Genomic DNA, 24,473 nt, shown 5'->3' with positions numbered 1-24,473 from the left:
CTGGTAAGGGATCACGGGTTGGAGTCAGCAGAAGATTGCCTTTTAAAGTTATTTGTCCTTAGCTGCTGTCACTGGGCTGATGATGGTTCATTGACTTCAGCAGGGAGTGACAGCACAGGGACATCTACTGCAAGGCACATTCCTGCTGATTTGTTTCAAGAGGTTTCACACTTCAAAGGTGTGAGAGAAGCACCAGAAAAGATTTCCCTTCCTTTATCTCTCAGGAATTCCTCTGGACTCTTGCTACTAAACTGTGGAAAGCGTGAGGCAAGTGTTGGACAGCTGGATACCAGCCCTCTAATGTGAGCTGTACCTTTGGGTAGGCAAGAGAGAGGCACAGGGAAAGGCTGTTCACAGGACAGGAGAACTGTCAGCAAGTCTTCCACTGAAATCAAGGTTTTTCATTGTTTTGAATTATATGACCATATTGCTGGTAGCCTCTGTCTTTAGGCATAGCTCCACTGTACTGTAGCCTGTAAAAAGTTGCTGCCTGAGACAACTGAAATATGCTCATCAACAGATGTCAATCAGCAAAGGCTTTTAGAAGCCAAGCTTCAGTGGATGTAAATCAAGAAAACTGGATAAGGCCAGATTGTTATGCAAACTGACTCTGCTTGACTCTTCTGCATGTGTGCCCTATGTTTCACATAAAATTTCTTAGAGAAACAAAGCAGGAATGACAGTTCTTGGTGGTCTTATGGCCTGGGATTTCAGTCAAGCATTTTATATAGTGGAGGGCTGGAAAGGGATAGCAATGTCTGAGAGGGAGGAAGAAACCCTCAACTCTGATATACGAAAAAACCTGAAATGAACCAGACCATTTTTTCCATAAGGCTTGTGCCCTACGATGGGATTGGTTTGAGGTATGCCAGTTTAATTACTGTATTCTAAAGTTCAAAAGAAGGAAAACGGCTGAATTATGCACCGCTACTCAGGGTTACCACTAGAAGCTATTAGGAAAAAAGTCCAGCATTGCAGGAGGTTGCAAACGTCATTAGAGCAGGAAGAAGGATGTTAGGTTAGTCTGTCTCTCAGATCTCACTGGGACATTTCTCGATTGGCACAATGAGCATGATAGCACTTGGACATCCTAGGTGCTGCAGTAGGGGAAGGGGTTGGTTAAAATTTATAAAACACTTTGATGCCTGATGAACAGGAGAGCAAGATTTCATGTTCCTGCCACACACTCGATGCTGCATAGTTATTTGAAACCTAATCCTCACTGAGTATTTTTTTTATAGCAGCTCTTGTTTTGCAGTTGTAGCTTTGTCCCAAAGGCTGCGTTTAGGCTGACTCTGAGTTGTTTACAATTACAAGCTACACTGATTCCCTGTCTCAGGGCTGACTCACAGCACGGTTCCTAAAGAAAAATTCTGAAGTACTTGTTTGGTTGCCTGGCCACTAACCTTGTTCCTATATTGTTATTGACATTCACATGTTACTGAGCTTGCCTTCTCCTAGAGGAAGTTTCTCAATGGAAGGCTTGAGATGCATCTTGGAGAGGTGTGAAGATTTACTAGGAATGCATTATTCTTTAGTTCATGCCCTCAGAAGAGTCTAGTACTGCTTATTTCTTTTCCAGTGCAATGCTCTGTTTTCCTCTGAAAAATTCTTTTGGAATTGGTTTCAAAAATCTACAGGCACCAAAGGCAGATCCACTATGAGTCTGAAGGAAACAAATTCATATTTAGATGTGGGTCTGTGCAAAACTGGCTACTACTAGAGGAGAGCGTGGCCTGGTTAAAAGGAATGTCTGTTCTTTTGCAAGTAAAATGTGTCACTATGCAAATCCTCTGCTGTGGCAGCAGCAGCAGAAGGGAGAAAACTCCATCAGGTGTCTGTTTTCATCTGCACAGAAGGGAAAGGGAGTAGAGAGAGTTTAGCACCTTAGTTAAAGGTGAATGGAACAACAGGACCTTCCTTTGAATAGCTGAGTCACAAATCCACGTCACTGTGACGGGAGCTAGAGCATAAGCCTGTAAAGCATCTCTCATGCTGTGGTAACTGCTTGTGCCCCTCTTCTTTCCCTATTGTAATTGTCAGTCTGTTGACTTTCTGGGAAAAACAGAGCTCTGGCATTTGCCATTGATCCTGATGGGTCAGAGGGTACATGGCTGTTTTGTGGAAGAGCTGATAAACGTGAAGTCACACCCAGCTCCCTCCAGGATCCTTCATTTCTGCACTTACCAGCTGAAATTGCTGGCCTCACTGAAAACAAATTCCTAGTGGAGCCTTCTGGAGTGGGTTTTCTGTAGGTGCCCTCCTGACTATAGTCTTTCTGGACCCTCTTTACAAAGTAATCAGTACAGTTCCAGAGAGGAATCTTGTTTTTGGTTATCCTTGCTTTCTCCATAAGCAATGGGCTTCTCTTGTCTTTGTACCGGTTTGCGCCTAGCTCTTCCTCTGCCTGTTCCCTGCCCTCTCTAATCCAGCTCTTACAGCAATAGTGTTTGCTCTGCATGTCCTTGGGGATGATGCTCTTTGCCTGTAGACATCATCAATGCTAAGGTACTCTCCTTCAGCTTTTCCAAGTGCTTTTCTCTGTATGCAGTCCTATTCTGATCTGGCTGTGAGTTTTCTCTGGGGAAGGTTTACAACTTGGTGTGTTTATGGGAGTAGCAGTAAAAACTCCAGCCACAGAGATTCTTTTTTCCTAGATTGCCTACTCACAATTAGGCTCTCTGAGACCTCAAAGTCTATTAACATGCTGCCTGCAAGTCAATACAGACTTGTTCCACCGGGAACTGGCTTGCTGTTAATACTGGACCTACCTGGCTTTGGGTCAGGCAGTGCCAACTCTTTTTGCCATTTTTAGCACATTCCACTGAACTCATTAGTGTTTAGTGCCTTGAGGGGCTGACAAGGAGCAATTTACAGGACCTTGATGTGTCTGCACAGGTTTTGCTTGACTAGGTGAAAAGCAGCAAGGACTGTTATTGTTAGAGCATAAGGATTCATTTTACTTTCCTTTGTAGCAGCACACAGGAAGCCAGGTTGTTGCTGAGTGCTAGTGGAGAGATCCACCTGCACATTCCCATCTTGCTGCAGTGGGAAACATGTGGCTGCATGGGTGTGTCTGGAAAGCCTGATTGAGAAGACAAAGCCATATTGTTCTTGTAGTGGCTCCCCAAAGGGTGACTTATAGCAGTTAGAGGCCCCTCAATCTGTGAAATTGCCTGTAAGTAAATGTCAAGCCACTGTAGCTCTTCACTGCAGAGCTGTCTCATGATAACTCCTGGGAGTTGCCTTTCTGACCTAGGAATCATTTCTCATGCCAGAGAAACCTCTTTGGTCCCTATTGCACTGAGTGTTTGGTCTCTGGTGGTGGTGGTGGCTGGAAGGACAGACTGTGATGTGTGATTTGCATCACACTAGGTTTTATTTACCATGGAGCTGGAGTAAAGTGGTGTTCTCAGAACAGATTTCTGCTCATCTTTTCTAGGAAAGAATTGCAAGACTCGGTGCAGCAGGGAGCACGTAGGTGCCTCTCGCAGAGGCCTTGTCAGCAGTTGGGGGGCAACTCGTCGTAAACTCTAATGAAGAACGTACAACAGCCTGAGCTGGTAATAGGCATGTGCAGGAATGATGTCCCATTCAGTGCTCAAGTTTGTGGCTTCACTTAACTGCTGTTTCTGGGAACTGTTGTCAGCAGTGGTCACTGGACTTTGGCAGCTCTGCCTCTCCCTAGTCTATCTTGGCTGAGTCTTGTTCCTCTCTCTGCAGACATCCTTGATGGGTTTATATACACATGTGTAAGCGATGTCAAAATTAGTTCTCTACAGATGAGTCTGTCCTCAGACAGACTGGTGCTGCCATGTTTTTAGATGCTGAATTAACTTTCTTGAGTGGTTGAGTAATGAATGCTGGGAACCAGATTTTCTATCCTTTGCTAGGAACGAGGCTCAAAGTTACATGTTCAGAATATCCCGGTTTCTAATGGCATGTGGATTCACAGGGACACTTGTGCTGAAGCAGGGCTCAATGCTAGTGACTTGACTGACCTGGAAAAAACAAGCCCTTTGGCCCTTGAGGTGCTATCTGAATTTAGTATTGGCAGTATAACCCTTTTTGGGGGGCAAAAGCATGTTCTGGGCGAAATTCACATCATAGGTGTGAAATCCAGCTACAAAGATTTAAGTGAAACCTGCATCAGGCTTGCAATGTTCCTGTTAGGCATGTTTCAAATTACTTTGGGAGGTGCCATTCCCAGAAAGTGATAAATGTTATGTATAAGCTGTTTTGTAATTGGAGTGATCCCCTCTGCCCTCATACGTAGAATTATTGTGGTGAAATTCCAGCCCTTCAAGGCTGGGGATCAGCATCCCAGCCACATGCGGAGTGAGACAAGACACGGTTAAGGATGTATCTTTCTGTTGATGCTCATAGCCTTTATTTGGTCAGTGCTAGAAAGCATATACAATGAATTCCCTTTCCTCCCTCTGGTTATCTTGTAACTTTTGTAGTTTTGTGATCTTTTTTTTTTCTTGTAAATTTTGCCTACATATGAGGGATTTACTGTAGTGAGGTGGCAGTTCTCTTGACTGAATAATCTATTCCAGCAAAAGGACTCTCTTGTTACTGCAACCCTGTCTATAGTACGGCTCATACTGGTCTTCCAAGGTTGAGCAATTTTTTTTCCTGCTAATCCGTTACAATTTCCTAGAGTAGAACAGAAAATGCTAGTGAAAAACTCATTCTTATTTCTCCCTAGTTCATACTTTCTTAGTCTTTCATAAGTGAGATCCAGCCTTCTGGGTGCCAGCATACCAAAAAAACATAGGCTTTTGACTTTAGGAAAATACATGAAGGTTTAATGTAACAGACATGAGAGAAGTCCAGCATAGACATCTAATGTGCTAGTTTTATTTAAAGATGGTCACTTGGTGCTAGAGTAAGAAATGTTCTTTAAAAAACATCAAATAAATAAATAAATAAATAAATAAAAATTGGAATAACTTTCAGTTGAAGAGTTTAGAAAGCTTCTGGCTTTCATCTTGGGAGGAACGGGTACTGTAAAGCATTCTTCATAGCACAGGGTAAGGGGGTCTTCCTAATTCTTCCTGGAACCTGCAAGCAAGATGTGAAATAGATGTTACTGGAATCTGTTTATCTGTCAGTGTATGCCTTCACTGCCTGCCAGACTCGGGATTTCTTTTGAATAACCAATACTAGCTTAAATATTAGACTAAAATGAACTCCTCCCTCCCCTATTGTTCTTACTACTAAAGACATAAATGAGAACCTGCACCTCGCTTGTTGTGTAACACTGATGCAGTTGTTCTTTCTGTTCAGTGAAATGCTTATACAGACTCACCATTGCAACCCATTCCGCTCAGGGAGCCAATTCTGTCAATTCTCCTCCCAAAGCAGCCAGAATCTCTCATCATCCTGGGCATCTGCAACCCCCTCAGTCTCTTGAGGAAGGGGTCTCTGTAGGACAGAGGGGTGCCAGGTGCTAGTCTGGATTCATCCTTTTGATCATCACTGTCATCTACAAGTTCTGATGGGATCTCCTCTTGGGTTTTGGGCTCTTGCAGGTCAGGATTGGACTCCAGGGCTTCAATCAGTGCAAATTTATCCTCCAGTTTCTCCAGAAGAGCCTGCAAGAGATGGACTGGTTTCATAAAACTCCTAGTTTCATGATCACTAACTCTTCCACCATCCAATTCTGCATTTATCTAAGGTCCTATAGTCACCACTAGGGAGACTGTCAGGTTGGATTCCAGAGCTGCTGGTGATACTTGAGCTCTGTCCTCTGTGGTAATCCCTGTTCACATTAATTCCACCAATAAGTAGCTCTAGCTGAGAGCTGATTGAAGCTGCCTGTCATGGAAATATGACTTAGTGGCAAAGTTAGAAAGACTCTTAGTGGAAAAACAAAGCGCAGGGAGGTATCACTCAACCCCGCTCAGTGGTACGTAACCTCAAAGTACTTTTGACTACATAGTCACTTCTATATTCTCAGACGTTGTAAGCTGTTAACTTTCCCTTCTTTTTTGGCTATTATGAAGATCATTTGCTTGCTTGTCACCCCTAGTTATTGCAGTAGACTTCATATGGAAAAACTCACAATGTTTCCACTAACTTCTGTTCAGAAACTGCAGGATTGCTACTCCTTAAAGTAGCGTGAGTCTCCTTGAAAATACCTATATGCAAAATTTATGACTGGCTTCTGGCTTTCTCCTGGGTATCATACTCAGGATATGTATGATAGTGAGAGGGTGAGAGCATTTAGCAGTTACTCTTCTCAGCTAGGTGCTGGAGACAGAGGAGCCTGGAGCCATGAGCTTTGGCTGGTACTGTCCTAATCATGTTAGGGAGTTTATTTTGAGGATTTGATTCTGAAAGAAACTAGTCATTAGTACTAGTCCAAGGAAATGCTTAAATTGTCAGACTTCATCTATCAAGACTAAGACTTAAGCTTGTGTTGCTCCCTCGGCTGCTGTAATAATAGATTTTCTCTGAAATTGCTCGTTAAATATGCATGTGTTAATTTCATAGCTCTGGAGGCTTTTCTGGATGAGTCACACTACATGATCATACTGTTCCTCTCAGTTTGATTCTTAAGTAGTGCATTTTCTAAAAGTTTGACCTTCAGTGCTCCTCCTTATCTCCCATCCGCATGTATTCAGTTCTCTTAATTCCACAAAACAAGTGCTGTTTGGCTGCCCTGCTCCACTGCACCTGCCATTTAGTGGGATAAACAGAAGGAGCCCACCTGAAAGTTTTCTGTTTATTTATTCTTACAGAGCTACTATATTCCATTGAATTGTGCCCTCTCTGAGACCTCTCTTGACTAATTCTGTAAGAAACCTTAAGGATGGCTGTTTAAAACAAACAAACAAAAAAACTAAACCAAAGCATGCGTACAACATCACAGTTATGTTTCTCACTGCTACGCAGGAGCTCACTTGAGCCCCATGTTGGAGGGTCTTGCTCTGTAAAGGTTCTTTGAGTCCCTTTGACAAACTGAGATGGCTAGGTCAATTTGTCCCCTAGGCATCTCTGATCATTGATCTGCCTATTCAATTGCCCAAAGAAAGGCAAAAACACCACCTCATATTCTACTAAGCCCCCGAAAGAAAGGAGTCCTCACCTCCATGCTGGCCAGCTCTTTGGCAGGGCTAAGGCTGTAGATGGGGTTGGCTCTGCTGGACTGGAACTGGATGAGAAGCAGCAAGAGGAAGCCACAGGAGAATGAGCCTTTAGTATCCATGGCGCTGAGCTCGTTGGGAATATGGGAAGTTCAAGCTGCTCCTTCTGAGATATCTCTTCAGGTCTCTCTCTTCCTTGTCCTATCCTCTCTCTTCCGAAGCTCGTCTTTTATACTCTTTGGGTGTGATCTCTGCTTCTAGGTTATCAGTGGATTTATCTGGGACGCATTCCAGTCCCACCGCAGGCATGCAGCTCTGTCAAGGGAAGATTCCCTTTATTAGCTGTCATTAGGCAGCAGCTGCTGGTGCTGAGGAATGTATGTCACAAGTCAGTGATTTCATGTCACTCCCCCTTCTCTTGATACCAGGCGCTGTGATTACATAGTCCAGTTGGAAATTCTTAGCAATTTTCTTTCAAGAGACCCCTATGGTAAAATTTACAGAAATGGGGAACAATCCTGAAAGTGCTCTAAACTCTGCTCAAATAGAAGCTTTCCACTGGGAAATTACCTTTTATAGGGAAAGCAAAAGGCTTTCAGATGAGCATTTGGGGAAGGATAAAGGCTGAAGATAAATCTACTTTTAGGACACCTAAAGTATTGTGCACACATTTTCCTTCTATATACGGAGTATGCGTAGCCACCACATACCATGGAGTGTGCCGAAAATCCCAGATTTGGGCCAGTTCTCTTTCCTAGCTGCTGTAGAGGTGATCTCACTGTTTAGACTTTGTATGTTGCCAACAACAGAGGGGCTCCGAGCTGCACCTCGTTACAGACGATAACTTCTAGACTGATTCTGCGGGGACATCGAGTGCCGCCAGCCCCCCATGACAATTTACTTCAACACCAAAGAAAAACATAGCCTTTATTAACAGCTAAATTTTTTAATCAGTGGGGATTTTTTTTAAACATCGATGGTAAAGCTTGACACTCTGTTAATACAGCTTTAAAAAGAGATGGCCGGATTCAAGAGCAGTCTTCTGTACTAGATTCTAATACCGTCGTACCAGAAAGCAGTTTGCTCAGTGAGAAGTTACACAGTTTTAGATAGATGGCTTGCGGTGTTACTCAGCAAAGGTATCAGAACCGCACCCCAAGGAAGAATGAGTGAGTTTGTGCGTATGTGTGTTTTGGGAGAGGTTAAATGAAACACTTAGTTGATATATTTTTTGAAAGTGTTTATTTGTTTCTTTGTTTCCTGTTGTCTTTGCTAAAAATTGCCAGTGTTTGAATGCGAAATTACAAAACAGCAGATGTGCTGCAAATTGCTTTTCCAGCATTGACTTTATGCATGTAGCACAACTAAAATTTCCTCCTTTTTACAGAACTGCAGAAAAGTTCTGAATTATGGAGCATATTATTTATGCTGTATTTTTTACCTTTTTGGGGGGGTTTTGAAATTGAAACAAAAGAATGAATGTATGAGCAAGCTGAATATGTCAGTCAAGTAGTAAATTGTTGTCTTTTAACGTGAGTATAGATCTTGAAAAGAATCTCCTGAATACAATTTCTAAATATTAATAAAACTATAAAATACTTTTCATGTCTTAAATGTCTTAACATGATGTTTGTGTACAAATGTGCACGCACTGTTCACATGATCGACCTACCAAAATTATACTAGAAAGGACATTCTCAAGGTTGTGAAGCTAAGCTCAAATACTGCTTTTTTCTAATATAGCCTGAAGTCAGCCCAACTCTGCAAGTGTTCTGATGAAATCCTTTGTTACAAGAACACTTCCTATTTTTTCCAGCTGCTGCTTTCTTTTTTTTTTTTTTTTTTTTTTGGTACGTGAAGGCAGTACTCATTTTTAGTGTTATTGTGTGGCCCAACCCGTTCTTATTTGTGGTGTTCAAATTGCAATTAAGACAGAATTAAGATCCTGATAACTTTTTTTAATTGACACTACCTCAGTGTCTGAAAAAATCACTAATTAATTATGAATATTTTCTTACTGCTCTCCTTAGGTGTGTTTGTGTTTGTTTGCTCAGGGAGTTATCTTCATTTTGTAAAATGAGGAAGGGTGAGAAGAGAAATTGGAAGTATTTATTAACGCTGAATGCCCAATTTAAGATAACTAGAATCTGATTTTATTTTATCTTTTGTTTCTTTCCTCTTAATTCCCCCCGCCAGCCTGCCAAGTATTCTCCAGTGCTGTCTCCGTGCAAAATCACTCTGTCCCTTGATCTGCGTTTTGCCTGAGAGTTCAGCACATCCAGAAACCAACCCTTGGGTCAGAAATCCTGCACCAAGAAGCCAAGGAATAAAACATCACTGATATCTGTGAAAAATTTAGCTTTGAGTGACCTGTCCACTGTCCCCCCCACAGTCTGTCCCTGTGACACAATCCAGTATTCCAGGATTATGTTCAATAACTTTGACCCAGAGACATTCCTTTCTTTTACTAATTTGTTCACTTTCTGTCTTCCACATTCCACAGCACGTCTATGAGATACAGACCTGACTTCAGCATCGACTGTACTTTTCTGAGGCAGGGGGATTTCTGTGCAATATTTCCTATGGTATGTGTGAGAATACGTAGATGGGATAAAATGGCAGACTTGCAGTAGCTGTTGTATTTACAAAGCCACACTCTGCCCTCTATGACCCGTCTCACAGCCGTGCTGAAGCAGGTGAAGTGTAAAATGTCACAACTCGGCTTGTCATCGTTAAAAGGCTGACTTTTTTGTTTGCTTGCGGGATAAATCTCGTATCCTTGCCCCGGCAAGGCTAATGTGGACTTCAGGCTTAACAACCCAGCTAAGCAGAGACAAGATACAGGCATTACCTGTACTCTGCTGGGCATTTGCCTGGTAAAAACTCTGTTGGGAGTCGCAACAGTGCAGCAGCTTCTTAGAAAAAGCATATTGTAAGCAGTTTTAGGGATGAGAAATTGGCACAATTCCCCAACATCCCAGGGTATGAGACAGAAGGTGTGGGATATTAGACTACAATAGAAAACAGTGCAGTTTGTTCAGAGGAGAGAGCAGCTCTCCTCTGCAGCTCTGTGCAGAAATCCCTGTGAGGAAGAGGAGGGTACACATGACAGAACTCAGCTGAGTGTATCGCCGCCCCTTTCCCAGAGGGATGATGAGATATCCTAGTTTTTCATTGCTGTAAGGCTGCCCTAAAGGCTGGTGTCATGTGGATTCCTTCTGCTCATACAGCTACCCTAACTGATGTCCCTACCTGCTGCGTGTGCTGCCAGTGGTACCCATTTTCGTATTGCCATATTATAACTGAAGGCTGCTGGAGTGTGAGCTGGTTGTGAAGAGCCTTGGTTTTGTAGTCCTGTTCTGGGGAAGAGGCTGGATTTAGATTCCTTTAATCTCCCAGTGAATAAACCTTCTGACAAGGCTATGCAAGGCTCTACCCAAGCTCTGTTTCTCTGCTGTGCAATTTGGTTAGATAGAGAAGGCAACAGAGATGAGGCCATCGGTGTGGGAGATGAAAGGGAAGTGTATTGATGTCCAATGCATTGCATGCAGCACCAAGATCATAAGACAGACCATACTGCAATTAAGATAGTTAAGTGATGCCTCACTTTTTCCATAGGGGAGGAATCTTAATTTCATCCCAAACATGGATTGCTTCTCTCACTGACTGGGATATAGTATGTGTCACTCATTGCGTGATGTGGCTGCCCCTTCCTCTGCCGGCCTCTCCAGGCTAAGTGCAGGCAGCACTGGCCCTGCCTCTCTCTCACTGAGAGTTCCTTCCCAGTGGGGTGTTTGAAAATGCCTTGTGTCTTTCTATCTGCTTAGGACACCTGGTGCTTCACAGCACTGTCTTGAGACATTGGAGAGGGCTTTGCATGACTGCATACTTCTCAGTGCATTGTAATGTAGAGGCACGGACTGGCTTCATGCAAAACCCAGGCAGAAGAGAGGGGCTTTGCTGAAGGCAGCTGACGCGGGCTGGCCTCCTTCGCTAAGTGGTCATGCAAGTAGAGCTGGGTAGGGCGAGCTGGACTTGGCTGTGCTCCACATCAGTGGGCATGGGGGGGAGATAGCGTTCCTCCTGTACTGGACCGGTGGGCTTGCCGAGGTGGCCGGCCCAGGTAAGCTGCCGCGGCACCCCGGGATGCTGGTGCCCTGCACTCACTGGCATCTGTCCCGGGTCCTGAACGCCTCACAGCCCTTCACCCGCAGTGGGAACCTTTTCAGTGGTTGGTGCCAAATTTATTTTCAAAGCCATATAGCTGTTCTGCCCTTTGTGCCATCCCAGTGCAGTTTGCAGTGCCAAACTTGGCACTGATTCCAGTGGCTTAGCCTATGGGACAGGGCCTGTGTAGGACATAACTGCGGGCCATTCGCCAAACCAGTTTTTCTCCAGAACTCATCACTGGACTCTCAGACCTTCCCAGTGCCCACTTACTGGGAGGAGTCACAGGTAGCAGTGGTGAACCCCCTGCAGGAAGTCATCCCGGCTCACTGCCACGGTCACAGAGCTGGCATCAGTACCTGGCAGTGCCTCTCCGTGCAGCAAGGAGGGCCACCAGGCTGATCATTGTCACGGAAGGATGCTCTGTCCTTCCTCCTGCTGCAGCCCTCCAGCTGCAACTTGGACAAACCTTGTAGGATGCTCTGGCCTGTGTTGGGACCAAGTCCATATGGCAGAGGAGGAGGAGAGCTCTGGAGGAGCTTTGTGTAACATGTGACCATGTGCTGTACTGTGGTGCTGGCCGAAAAAGACTTGCGAAAGGAAAAGCAGGCTTTGAACAGAAGGTTTATTGATGCATATGCAATGCCCATGAAGGCTACAGAGCAGCCCAGCTGCCTGGCAGCCAGACACTGCTGCCCACTCTAGCCAGGGGCTCAAAAGGTGCTTCAGAGCTGGGATCAGGCTCAGCTTCTCCCTCTCCTCCAGAAACCTGAGGGAAAAGGGGCAGTGAGCTGCCTGGGGAGCTGCTCCGAGGCTTTCAGCCAGGGACAGCGGCAGCTTTCACGGTTCCCCAGCCCCCTGCCCGGCCTCCCACTGCCGCCCTGCACTGTGGGGAGCTGCTGGCTCTAACCAAGACCTACGGGCTTTATAGTGGTTGCATCCCAGTCCTGTCTGAGCACCGATCCTTTCCATCCTTGTCCCAAAGCAGCCAGAGAAGTGCCTCCGCCTGTAAGAGGAGAGGAGGCTCCTCCACAGACTCTGCGCCTCTGCTGGCTGGGGAGGGCTAGGGTCCAACAGCGGGGCAGCCTGCGAGCTGCTCTCTGGTCCCAGCAGGTCCCACTCAGCACCGCCATCCTCAGTCCTGGCCACTGGCTCATCTTCCATTCCTGGGAGTCCATCTTCCTCACCCTGGAACTGCCCCAGCACCTCGAGGAGGTCCTGGAGAGGGAAGGAGAGGAGAGACAGGCTGCCACAGGGAGACAAGGAGCCCTGCTCCTGCCCCTTTGTCCCCAGTGGGCTGGGTGTGGGTGGCCCAGCCCAGGAGCCCCAGCCCCAGTACCTGCAGGGATTGCAGCTCCACGCTGTGCTTGCGGCCAGCTGCTTGTGCCCTTGCCCACGGCAGGACGAGCAGCAGCAGTGAGACCCAGCAGCACAAAGCTGGGAGACGCATCCTATCCTATCCTATCCTGTCCTGTCCTGTGCAGCTCCACATAGCTGCTCTGCTCACGGACACCTCCTCTTATATCCCCACTCTCCACCCCAGGGGAACTGGGCTGCCTCCTGCCAGATTCCTCCAGGAGCCGGAGCACCAGAGCACCAGAACACTGCACTCTGGCCCCTGGCTCCGATAAGGGAACTGGTTACAACTGGCCGCACAGGTAATGCTCTGGGAGAGGGGGGATCTGCTAAAAACAACAGCTTCTCCAAGGGAGAGAACTGCCTGGAGTGATCTCCTCACCTGGCAGCACTCATTACCTCCAACCCTGCCCCCCCCCCCCGACTCTCCATCACTATTAGGATAGGAGCTGACTCAGTGAAAGGATCTCACACTTTCTACCTGTTTGCTCTCCCACAGTCTGCAGGCGCATGGGAGTTGTGGGCTGGTTTCCTCTCCAAGGGAATGAGGGATAGATCGTTTCTCCTCCATGGGGCAGAGAAAGAGGAAGTTGGGAGAGGTGGAAGTTCTACTCTGTCCATAGCAGGTCCCACAGCTTTTTCTTCTTTATGTACATTTTGGTGCTGTGTGAATAGACCAAGTCCTGAGACTGGGTTTTAGGAGACTTTCCTTCCTTGCAAATTCATGTAATGATGGTTCTTACCTTCTTCTGGCGTTGTCTGCAAACCCTTCCTTTAAAGGGCACTAACCCTTCAGTGACCTAAGTCTGCTTTGAGCAAATTGCTAGCTGACAGTTTTGCTATAAAAGTTACTTGCTCTCCAGCCATGCCTTGGCTACAGGAGGGAGTGAATGTTCTGCGGTCACCACCATCTCCCCATGTTGCTCCATCTTACCCATAAACAATGGTGCATTCTGTCCCTCATAGCATGAGCTGGAGTGAGAAATTCCTATGGAAAAACTTTTCTTCCCAGAAAACCCAGGGGTCTTGCTCAAAGGAAGATATTTTATGGATCTTTGGATTTAGGCTTACCAAACAAAAGTGTTTGAATTTCCAATTTGCTTACCGTAACAGGCAGCTTCTTTGTATGAAACTTTCTCCTATTTTGCCTCAGAGCTTTACAGTTGTTTCTCATCAAGTTCAGCCAAATTTTGGCTTCTTTCCTCTGTGAATGACCAATTTCAAGTATAAATAAGTACAATTTCCACTGATCATGGGGTGCAAATCAGGATAGCCCTGTTAGAGCCTTACAGAATGAAAGGCAGAGCAACAGACCAGCTTCCTTCAATCACTGGCTGGGTGACATTAAAGCAATTACACTGTCTCTGTCTTCCTAGTTTGCTTAGGCAATACACTCATAAATCCCTGTAGTTTCAGTAGATATGCACTGATTTCTGCTGTCTATCTCAGAGCATGACCTTTGGGTCAAGAAAGTCTTTCCTATGAGTTCAGAGAGTTTTGAAATGAGCTGTTGCAGGCTTACTACTATTAGGTGCTATATTAACAAGAAGTAACATACATCATGCTTTTATATCTGCTGCCCCCATATTGTTGTCTTTGTTTTCCACATATCTCCCTCCAGCCAACATAATTTATCTTAAATTGGAAGCAAATTAGCAATATCAGCTGCTGTGGGCCAGTTATCTCTGCACCCAGCAGTCAACAACTGGCAAGTTGTTTTGTTTAAAGCATCATAGCAAAGAATAATTCAAGGAATAATCCATAGAGAAAAATGAGACATGTTTTGAAAGTCCAGTGCATGAAAGAAGGAAGCAAACCTCAGATGGGAGCTGTTTCCTTGATACAGAATGCGAGCAGGTGGCTAATGTGCGGATGTGCCTCATCCTTGATTTTGTGAGTGCTGAAGACAGGTGGGAGTGGAAAGGGAGGAAGCAGTGAGAGCGTATATGACCTCAGCAATGGCTAAGGGAAAATTCAGTCTTCTTGTAATAAACAACGTAGGCTGGCATCTTAGATGAGGCCACAACTTGATTGCTGCCGAACATCACTTATGAACAGGTACCCCAAAAGCAGGCATATTTGAGAAAAATATCAGTATTTTTGTTTTCCTCCTCTGTAGAAGTCATTTTACTGTAGGCTTGTCTCCTTAGCTGTAAATTCATGCACTGTTGCTTAGTGGAGATGGAAATGACACAGCTAGAGATGAGCTTCCCTTGATCTGGGTAGCATACTAACTTCAAAGGTTGTCTTTGATTGTTTGAATGCTAATAGAACTAAGCAAATTACCTAAAGTACAAACACACTTGGCATCAGTCTTAGGGATCTAATTATGGAGCCTTTGATGTGAAATAAACCTTTCTTACTTTTTGAAAAGTGACTTTTTAAAATGTTTGCACAAAATGCCAAGTGAGAGGATGCCATGTTACCAGCTCAGCCTCTGTGGAATTGGAGCTCTTATCTTTTTCTTGTTTGTCTCCTGTAGGACTTTGTACAAAAGTGGGCAGCTCACAGTCTTCAGCCCAATGTTTTCACTGACTCTCCCTTTATGTTAGTGTAGCTAACATTGGAGATGGGCTGATGATGTTTCAGGAAGTAAACTCTTGCAGCGCTTAATCTTCAGATTTGCTACCATGCTATTTTATGTGTATTCAGCGCTGAAATTCTAACATTAGAAAGCTTTCATGCCTGTGAAAAATGTGTGTGCTCTAGGATTACTGAGAGCTGGAAGCAGGTTATCACACCCGGGATTATTAGGAAGGACAGAAGGGGGTTGTAACCTTCAGTTTGGCATCACCTGCCACATGCCAGCTCTTCATCATTTGACACTGTAATGTCTGTGGGCTGTATGGTTTTGCCTTCCCACCACATAAGCTGCAACTGGGTCAACCCCAGGGCTAGCATAGCTAAAGAAAAAATCTATTTAAGAAAGCTGAATGTTTCCCTCCAGGTTCCAACAAGTAAGCACATCTGTTTCTTCTTGGTGTAAGTTGCTGTGTTTTGGGGGAAAACAAATGCAATTCTCTTCCTAACTGCGTGCATGTGTGCTAAGTTAGAATAATCAGTCAGAAATCCATCTTCTCATGTCTATGCAGGATGGAGGCCTTTGCACAATGAAAGCTATAAAAGGAGCAAGTGGTATAAGTACTGCCCAACATGAATCCAGACCTGCAGGAGGTGGAGGCAAGAAGCACCATGCGGTTCATAGGGCTCCATATCCCAAAGCTTTTCATGCTTTGATCAGACTGCAGCATGAGTATCAAGATGTGCATAGCCCTTCTATTGAAATATAGATCATGCTGTCAAACTGATTTATTCTTTCATTTCTCCCCCCTCCTTCCGCCCCATTTTGATCATTCATCTAAAAGGTGAAATCTTCATTTTCATGATATTTTGCTGAAGAAAGGCTGCAAAAAGTATAACAAATTCAATACCTGGGCTATTCCATTACTCAAGATCATGTGCTCAGATGTGCCTATGTAAGTGGTGAGACCATCCTTTACCAGCAAGTGGCTGTTTAGGGTATAATTTCACTGTTGCTGCTGATTTATTATCAAAGTTAACTTTAACTGAGTAAGTAGTAAATAGAGTAAGACTAATAAAGGCTGGTAACTGGAAGGATTTTCAAGATACATTGCTGGATTTTCTGATTAGGAGCTGTGGCACTATCGCTTTGTTGGTAGCCTCATAACTACTGGACTGAGACGATCAGAATTCTGAAAGCTGAGGTAGCTATAGGCAGGTGGAATTAATGGTAGTTTCTAAATGTGCAAGGGATATTGAAAGGATAAATGACTGCAGGAAAATATGGACAGCAGCTATTGGTAGCTCAGGCAAACCATCATGTACTTTCTGGTCTCTGATAGTCAAATCTGTGTTGAAATCATATGTCTATAAGCCTGTAGTAGTTATGTCTTTCATAGATCGAATCCATGGCTTCAGGGTGTATTGAAAACAGCATGACAGAAGATCCAAACTCTCTAGTCTGGCTATGAGTAGCTCTCTAACAGGTCCTGGATTGTCTTCATTCCACGACAGTTGTGGCTAGGAGCAGAACCAAAGCAAGGGGATAGATGGTTGAGGCAGATGCAGAAACTAGAGCTCTAGCTGTTCGGTGTAAACAGGCTTTCTTAATGAGAGCTGAACTGTCAAAACTCCAGAACAGCCAGAGGTGCTGATCTTGCTTTGTATAAATGCTTGTGCTACACCCAGCAGTGCTGTTAGGAACAGGCTTATTACCAGAATATTTTCTCCCAGGAGCATCTCTTCTGTGGGCGTGCTCATGGAAGGTAACTTCAATTGAAGCACGAGATTTTACCTGAGAGAGGCAGCTGTGGAAATGACCCTCTGGAAAATGGGGCAGAAAACTGTGGAGCCCATCTGTCCACTCCAAGCAAAAGGGTAGAAGTGAACAGCTGTGCCTCCATTTGTGGCCATCAGTATAGACATTTGTGTGAGCAGCTTTATTGACTTTCGTGTTACTACTAGCAGAGTTGAAGCTCTCACCCACATCAGGATAGCACAGTCAGGATATTGGCAAATCAGCCTACATACACAATTGCTTTTGCTCAGGATATTAGCCAAGTAGCTGTTCTCCAATTTTTCCATAGTTAGATTCACTGCATCTTGCTTTGCTTAAAAAAAAAAGAAAGAAAGAAAAAGAAAGAAAGAAAGAAAGAAAGAACTGATCAGATACATTTGAGGTATAATCTTGGATTTATTTATTTATTTATTTTTTTGGTTAGAAAGATAGTTTGCAATATCTGATTTTCTCAGTGGAAGAATAGAGTGCCCTTGAGCTTTACTCAAACAAGGGTAGTATTTTTTGGACAAGATAGGGCATGCTAATAAGGAATGCTTATGTTTACATTTTTGCATTTTTGTTCTCATACCTCCATCAATGACAAATCCAAATGCAGAGTAACAGCTGTCTACAGCTGTCAGGTAATAGAGCTACCCCTTTAGTTCAAATTACAGTGGTGAAAGAACTGGGGATTTGTGTCCTGGATTTGGATCCTAATGATACTCTCTTCTGAAGAGAGTCTTATCCCTGTCCTACTTAAGTTCTACTTGTGTATCTACTAAGCCCTCAAACAAAGAGGGGGCAGGTGTTTCTTTTCTTTTAGGCAAAAGCTAGAAAGTTCCTTTTCACCAGAAAGCAGCTCTCTAAAATAATTTAAATTCTAGAGGATTGTGCCTGACTGTAAATGGGGGCACTGTCTTATTTTCACTAGTGATATGTGAAAGAATCACAGCAAAGGCTTGAAGCAAATTCACCAAATTATGAAAAACAGTTTATTGTCCATGACAATGAGAACTGTTTGTTTATACACTTAAAACACAAACAGTGCAAATTTCTTCATTATTACATTTCAGGCAGATGCTCACAAATTATTACTTTGATACAAATAGACAATACAGCAATTGTGTATTCTATTGGCCAAGTAATTCTGGAGAGGAATAGGGGGAAATTTGTTCTGTGCATCACCTATAGATAGATTCCTGGAGCCAATGTGGGTAAGGGCTGAACTTCTCACTGAAAGGCAACAGGTCCTTTGAGCACTCAAAGTCAGTCCTGTCAAGAAAGCAGAAAAGTAAGTGAAAGCAAGAGAAGTTGACAGAATTTCATTCATGGAAATTAACTGATTTCTTACTGTTCTAGAACCAGGTTCTGCTCCACTGTTCTGCTCAGAGCAGTTTCTTTGGATTGACACAAGCAACCCTGGGGTACAAACCTCTTTGATCAGGTTTCTGTGACAAGATGAAATGTTCACAACCAACTTGGTGAAAGCAGGCAAGAGCAAGTAAAGCAGAGACGTAACATTCGTGGATTTTAAGCACACATCTAGTGCCAGTGGTTTCTGAGGAGGGTAAAACTAGGTAACTGTGTTTGGGTTAGAAGTTTTTTAACTTATTTTAACCATTTCCTTAAAGCTGAATTAAATCAATTCTTCTACATATTTGCAGAAGTTATACATGAATACACAGACTACCTGCCTCTGATTTTCTCTTACCATAGTAAGCAGCTAGCATCCCAGTCCACTAAGTGACCCAATTCTGTCCAGCTTGACACCAAAACAGCCCCTGGATAGGTGCTTTTTGCTTCTACCTCGATACCTCCGAGGTAAACCCACGAGGTCACTGAAGAACCTCTGGAGAGCATTGTCACTAGTGGACATGCCCTCCGGCTGGTCCCTGGTGTTTCGGGTCCACTGGAACTCAGACTCTTGTTGATCAAAGGCACCTGTTGGAATCATGTCATCTTGCTCATAATCCATCTCTTCTGAGATCAGTGGATGCTCCAGATCCTCATCAAATAATTTGGACAGACTCTGAAAGAAAGAAAAGGTAGATGGTGAGGAGGGAAGAGAAGGGAAAATGAGAGAGTTTCTGAGAAGTCATTATTGTTGTATGAATTATGATCAGTGCTAAGTTTGGATAAACTTATTTTGATCTTGTATCAAAAGATGAAGGTACTGAAGTAATTTCTAAAGCCAGCAATGGTCACCTTTAGCTTCTGGCCAACAAAGCTCCTCTGAATTTACAGTGGATACTCAAAATGCTGTAAGACTGTATGGTGTTACTGTACTCTGTAGTTCTATAGAGACAAATTGCTGGGTAAGTCTCCTGGAGCTAGGAGTCTGGGGTATCGGATAAAAGTTGATACCTTGGAATAATAAGAGCAGTTATGCAATGGCAGAAAACATGCCGAAGTTGGTACTACAAAGATTAGATGATTCTTTACAGATTGGGAGGTTATATAATGTATAAGAGTACAGATCACTGGTTGGGTAGTTGAAATTTTTTTTCTTAATGACTTGGAATTCCTAAACACACACACACACACGCACGCACGCGCGCGCACGCACACACACGCACACACTCTTTCTTTCTCATGCTCTGCCTCTGGGTCTCCCAAGCAGGGACTGCATTCCCTAATGCACCACTGAGCTGGGAGGAGATTCCCCTTACGTTCAGACAGGTACAACCCATTAATTCCGTTTGCAGGATAAAAGAGAGGCTCAAGGGAGGAGCACGGAGGTGATCAATGCAGGGCTGTAGGTAGCAGTCCTTCTGGGCAAATTCCTTTTACTCCAAAAATTGATTGCTTCGCTTGGTCACAGAGTAACCCTAAACATGCAACCCCCAGCTGACCCCACAGAAAAACCCCATCTTCCTTTCAACTACCTAATGTGATCAGAGATTTAAATCCAGCAACTGGTTACTTCAGTTTCCCTGCATTTGATAACCCTGTGTGTGCCCACTTCAAGTTCCCTGCTGTCATGGTCCCTTGAGTGTCTCCTACTATACCAGCTGGGATTGGAAGAAATATAACAAATGTGAAGAATCTAAGTCCTAAAAAAGCATCAGCTTCTTTCAGTTCTATTGAGCAGCTGGTCACTTACCTGTAAGCTGGAAATCGGCCTGGCCCTTGCCTGGTTCTGACTGATAGCAAACAGCAGGAGGAATCCAGGGCAGAAAAGAAGTTTCAGGTACATCTTTATGTTGTGGTGTCTCTGATTCCTCCTCCTTTTGAGTCTCTCCCGTCCAGTGTTGTTCTGTGTCTCCAGCTACCAGCCTTTATATCTTCCTCCAACCCCTCCCAAATCTACCTTTTGAGTTCCTGCCAAAGCAAGGATTGGTTTGAGGTTCTGATCTGTTTTCATTCTCCCAAGAGGAGGAGGAGGGAGAAAACAGTTTTCTTTTCTGACTGGGAGTAAAAGGAGCATTTTACACTAAGGCAATGCAGCATCATTTTGTTGCAGTGAATTCAAAGGTCTCAGCAGTCTGCTGTCTTGGTGCTCCCTATGCATGTCGATTACCTTAGCTCACTGTTCCTTGGGTTGATCACTAAACCTTTCCTTTACCTCTGGAGAAAAATAATTGCGAGAGAAGTACAGAGTGAGATAGGAAGTAAATTGTGTCCACTATACATTCATCTGGCTTCTTTATCATGGTGAAATACAAAATCAGAGGGGCAGGGGTCTCATGAAAACATCCTGTATAAGAACTAAGCGTTATTACTTAAGGTGATAAAAAAACCATTAGTAACCTATGAGAGGGAAGAGTGTGATTTGAGGAAGAAGAAGGGAAATCCACATCATAAAATTATGACAATTAATTTGCATTAGTTAAAATGTAAAATCTTACTGGCCTGTGTGACAGAGAGTATGGCTGAAACCAGGCTTACCTATGACTTAAGAAATTCCTCCTCTTCCCTGAATCCAGCTTTTCCATTTCTTCTATGTATCTTTGCTCAGTTTACTTTACACAGTTTTCAGTGCAACTGAAATGAATCTGAACGGAAGCATAGCCCTAATCTCTTTCCTACTACATGTACAATTGCAGAGACAAAAAATAGCTACAGATCAGAATGTGCATGCGGTGTATAAACACCTGCTAGATGTATGGGTGCTCTGATGAAGATTGTAATATAGATAAGTGATCCTCCAATGCTCCACTTCTTATGAGCACTTCATTAAGTTCTATACCAAGAAAAGGCCTGTTTTTCCATTTTGGGGGCAGAGGAAAAGAGCAGCAATAAAATCTAGAAGTTGCGTGTTTGGGGCAGAAGGAGGCCTTGAAATCTAGACCCATTGGAAAGCGGGAATCTTCCTGAATGCAAAATAGTGCATCTTGATCTTTCAATGAGTTTTTTCCCCTCACGTGGTGCAGAAAGTTAAAGGCCATTAAGCTGTATCTGTACGGAGGAAATGGCAATGAAGGACCATCTGGCACTCTTCATTATAATTTCTTTGAAGTTTAGTATTCTTGTTGTTACTGAAAGCTTGGAAAAAATCATTCTGTGATACGGCAATGCAATTAACATTTTTCAGACATTTTTCACTTGAAGATCAATTTAAGGCACAATGGTTATTCTAAGGAGAAATGGTTGTTCTAAGGAGACAGCTTATAAACATCCCTTTTTGGCAGATGAATATGTCCAATGTTTTATATCGCTGGAATTTTTTGTTGTTGTTGATGTTGATTAAAACCACATTTGTCTGAAACTTACTAAGAGAGGAAATTTCACAGCACGGCTTTATCAGTGGTATGTGAGTATTCACTCTTCTAGAGAAAGTCAGGAGCCACTTCTCCTTTCTGAGGTTTGAGGTGTGTCCTTTGCAGTGTAGCAAGATGGTAACAGATTGTCAAGGTGTTTCAGACTCATCTTTTATCCTCTAAACAAGTGTACTGTTGTTTTGTGATTTTGATGACTTGTCACATGTCTGCATGGATGTGAACACACTTGACAATGACTCTTGGCCTCAAATTCTTTGAGCTTTTGTTTTTTCTTGTTTGAGCTCCGAACTTGTAACCATTTCGTAGGGCTTTTTAATTGTCTCTCTGGTAACTGTTAGAAATATATACACTAGCACAGTGAAGTCCCTATCCATGACTCTGTAGATAAAATCACAGAATAATTTAGATTGGAAAGGACTTCTGGAAATCCTTGGTCCAACCTTGTGCTAAAAGCAGAGCCAAGCAGAGCCGGGACCTTGTCAAACACAGTTTTGAAAATCTGCAAGAAAGAAGATTCAGCAGCCTCTCTGGGCCTTGTTTCAGTGTTTGACAATCCACTTGAAAAAATGACTTCCGACTATCTAACAGGAATTTCTCTGGTTGCAAATTGTGCCATTTTCTCTCACCCTAATGCTGTGCAGCTAGATGCTGTCCCTAAGCAGAACAAAAGGGTATTGCATCTCCCAAAACAATGATCCTCCATGTGAGTGCATTTTATATAGCTCAGAATCCAGGGGAGGACTGCTTAGCGCCATCTAGTCAACAGCTTAGTCCAAACCATATCTAGTACACTGGACAGAAATAGTTAGAAACAGCAAGCTATTCGGCAAAAATCTTGACCTGCCTTTCCAAATCTCCTCTGGACTCTGACTGGCATTGGAAGTCAGTGTCCAAATAGTCACAATTTTAAAAACATGCTATTGGGATGATTCAGTTAAAAAGCAGAGCTTTCAACAAAAAAACTTTCGTCGTTAAGAAAGGAGGAACTCCTGAGGAAAGTAGAAAATTCTGAGGGCACAGGAAATGATTTTGTGCTTATTTCTGATTTGAACGTTCATTTGTATGGCACATGTTCCATAGAGGGGTGGCAGGAAGTACGAAGAGTAAGGCAGGTTGGCATATGTTGCTGATCTCCAACAGTGAATTGCTTCCTAGCTTACTGAGATCTCTCTCCTGTACCAGTAGAGATCTTGTTTCTTACGAAAAAACAGATAGAGCATACTTTTCCTCTGGAGATACTTTTGCTCCATCTCTACAGGCTGCTGTGAGGAAGCCAAGCTCTAAAGTTGATAGTATGTGGCACACTCAGCTACCATTTGAGCACTGCTGCAGTTGCTCATTATCCTCGTCTTTGCCAGCTCAGTGACCCCTTTCAGCCTCCCCTTCCTCCTCAATTTCCCAGGCCAGCACTTCCTGGCTCACCACAGCTGGTTGAAAGGGCAGTGACGTGTTTGTAGCACTTCCTTCAAAGTGGGATCACCAAGTCCTTGATGGAAGCTGGCACCGGGGGGGCCTCATTATGAAACATTAACATTTAGCTGTGCTATCCAAGCATTTGCTTGGTTGTCTCCCTCCCTTGCCCTCTCCTGAGTCATCTAGTGGCTGAGTTGTGCCAGGGTTCAGTGCACAGCATCATGAGCCTAGCCTTGGCTGGTAATTACCCAGCTGCAGGTGCTCGGCTTGCTCCTCTGGCACTTTGTTGCCTTCACCTTTCATTACGTGCTGATAGCAAGGCCCTGTTGTGGGGGCAGGGGGAGATCTGCAGCATCAATTCTTGCTACAGAAAATAGAGCAGACACAGAGACTATGGAGCTCATTTACCCTGGTGTAAAGCTCAACGTATCCATTGGATTTGTATCAGCAGAATTCAGAGCAGAATTAGGCCCCTATCTCAAGGATTCCTGTGACTGTATGGTGGGAAGAACTCCCTACATCTGTAATAGCCCATCAGTGGGGAATAAACCAAAGTTTCGCTAATGGGTGACTCAGAAGGAATTTTCCTTGTGGGCAGGTCATCCCAGAGTGGCCCACTGCAGATGTTTCCTCTCCCTACTGATGGCCTGATGGGACAACTTGGCAGAGTTAGGGCTTTACTAGCTGGGCTCTGGATCTTATCTAGCCTAGCCTATTGTTTTCCCCGTTCATTTGCTGATCCAATCAGTGCTGATACTACAGACTTACTGGTTCTTCTAAGGAGCACTCACGTGAGGGATGTCCGCCTAGGCAGGTCAGAACTCCTCAGCCTGCTCTGGCAGCTTGCCCTCATTCTGAGCTCACCAAACCTACAGTGAAGGTAATACATTAGAAATGGGTAAACCAGACTCATGCCTGACCTGACTGGAAAAATAGACAAGGAATTTTCTGCCACCAAGTTGACACTACTACAGAAGGCCAGGCTGTGCTGCCTGCAGTCTCACACATGTAGAGCAATAGTAGCCAAAAGTGACTACCCTTTATTTCAACATGAAAAGATGAGTGGAAGTGGGGAGAATGTTGATTCGTCATGGAGAATATAGATGACAATATCTAAATGTTCTTGTTGAAGAACTTTTCTGCATTACAATATTGCCTTCTTTTCCCTCAGTACCTTCTGTGGGACTGAAAGGGGCAATAAGAGGGATTCAGTGCTATTGCCACTCTTTTCTGGGGTCTGAAGACTGCACTTTGCCTTTGCCTGATCTGACCTGCTCTTTTTAATGCTCACTGATCTCTTTGACAGAACATTTTCTTCCAGAACCTTTCTGTGACCCCCTGGGACAAGAAAAGGGGCCTGAGCTACCTGAGCATAAAGGAGGGCAGTAGGCTCTCATTTAGTAGCAGGTCGTAGGTGGTTCT

At 44.0% G+C, this 24,473-nt stretch overlaps 4 protein-coding genes across 8 annotated transcripts in view; 1 reads left to right on the top strand and 3 right to left on the bottom strand.

The window, feature by feature from the left end:
• The window catches only part of CLCN6 (chloride voltage-gated channel 6), a 72,040-nt gene that overhangs the window by 21,894 nt on the left and 25,673 nt on the right, over positions 1-24,473 (top strand). Inside the window, exons 23-25 of one of the 5 annotated variants that reach the window (XR_009960525.1) lie at positions 9,291-9,390; positions 9,598-9,679; positions 10,325-10,517. The exons of 1 other annotated variant lie outside the window; for it this stretch is intronic. Coding sequence is in view for 2 of the 4 variants with exons in the window: in XM_062593101.1 (XP_062449085.1) it covers positions 9,291-9,359 (69 nt within the window). In the remaining 2 variants the exon portion in view is untranslated. Of the gene's footprint in view, positions 1-9,290; positions 9,453-9,597; positions 10,518-24,473 lie in introns of those variants that run through there. 3 more of the 5 variants (XR_009960526.1, XM_062593101.1, XM_062593102.1) reach the window with 3 other exon arrangements.
• Positions 4,364-7,315, bottom strand: LOC134149866 (natriuretic peptides A). Its single transcript, XM_062593109.1, has 3 exons — positions 7,097-7,315; positions 5,315-5,600; positions 4,364-5,067 (listed from the first exon to the last, which is right to left on the bottom strand). Exons 1-3 carry the CDS (start codon positions 7,214-7,216, stop codon positions 5,051-5,053), a joined length of 423 nt encoding a protein of 140 aa, XP_062449093.1. The 5' UTR covers positions 7,217-7,315; the 3' UTR covers positions 4,364-5,050.
• LOC134150110 (natriuretic peptides A-like) lies at positions 12,005-12,711 on the bottom strand. The gene is made up of 3 exons (XM_062593700.1): positions 12,601-12,711; positions 12,182-12,479; positions 12,005-12,030 (listed from the first exon to the last, which is right to left on the bottom strand). Exons 1-3 carry the CDS (start codon positions 12,709-12,711, stop codon positions 12,005-12,007), a joined length of 435 nt encoding a protein of 144 aa, XP_062449684.1.
• Positions 18,641-20,135, bottom strand: LOC134150094 (C-type natriuretic peptide 1-like). The gene is made up of 2 exons (XM_062593632.1): positions 20,021-20,135; positions 18,641-18,946 (listed from the first exon to the last, which is right to left on the bottom strand). The coding sequence occupies exons 1-2, from the start codon at positions 20,111-20,113 to the stop codon at positions 18,641-18,643; spliced, it is 399 nt and encodes a 132-aa protein (XP_062449616.1). The 5' UTR covers positions 20,114-20,135.

Source organism: Rhea pennata, chromosome 22, assembly GCF_028389875.1.
Source record: "Rhea pennata isolate bPtePen1 chromosome 22, bPtePen1.pri, whole genome shotgun sequence".
Taxonomy (NCBI): Eukaryota; Metazoa; Chordata; class Aves; order Rheiformes; family Rheidae; genus Rhea; species Rhea pennata.
Note: the sequence above shows the minus strand (reverse complement) of the source record. Positions and strands in the feature narration are given on the sequence as shown.

Bases quoted from the DNA above. Each gene is read 5' to 3' on its own strand.
- LOC134149866 (XM_062593109.1), bottom strand. From the start codon at position 7,216: ATGGATACTAAAGGCTCATTCTCCTGTGGCTTCCTCTTGCTGCTTCTC. The intron at 5,601-7,096 runs GTGAGGACTCCT...CATCTCTTGCAG, and splicing joins AAGAGCTGGCCAGCATGGAG to GCTCTTCTGGAGAAACTGGA.
- LOC134150110 (XM_062593700.1), bottom strand. From the start codon at position 12,711: ATGCGTCTCCCAGCTTTGTGCTGCTGGGTCTCACTGCTGCTGCTCGTC. The intron at 12,480-12,600 runs GTACTGGGGCTG...TTCCCTCTCCAG, and splicing joins TGGAGCTGCAATCCCTGCAG to GACCTCCTCGAGGTGCTGGG. The intron at 12,031-12,181 runs GTAGGTCTTGGT...CTTTTCCCTCAG, and splicing joins ATGCAACCACTATAAAGCCC to GTTTCTGGAGGAGAGGGAGA.
- LOC134150094 (XM_062593632.1), bottom strand. From the start codon at position 20,113: ATGTACCTGAAACTTCTTTTCTGCCCTGGATTCCTCCTGCTGTTTGCT. The intron at 18,947-20,020 runs GTAAGTGACCAG...TCTTTCTTTCAG, and splicing joins GGCCGATTTCCAGCTTACAG to AGTCTGTCCAAATTATTTGA.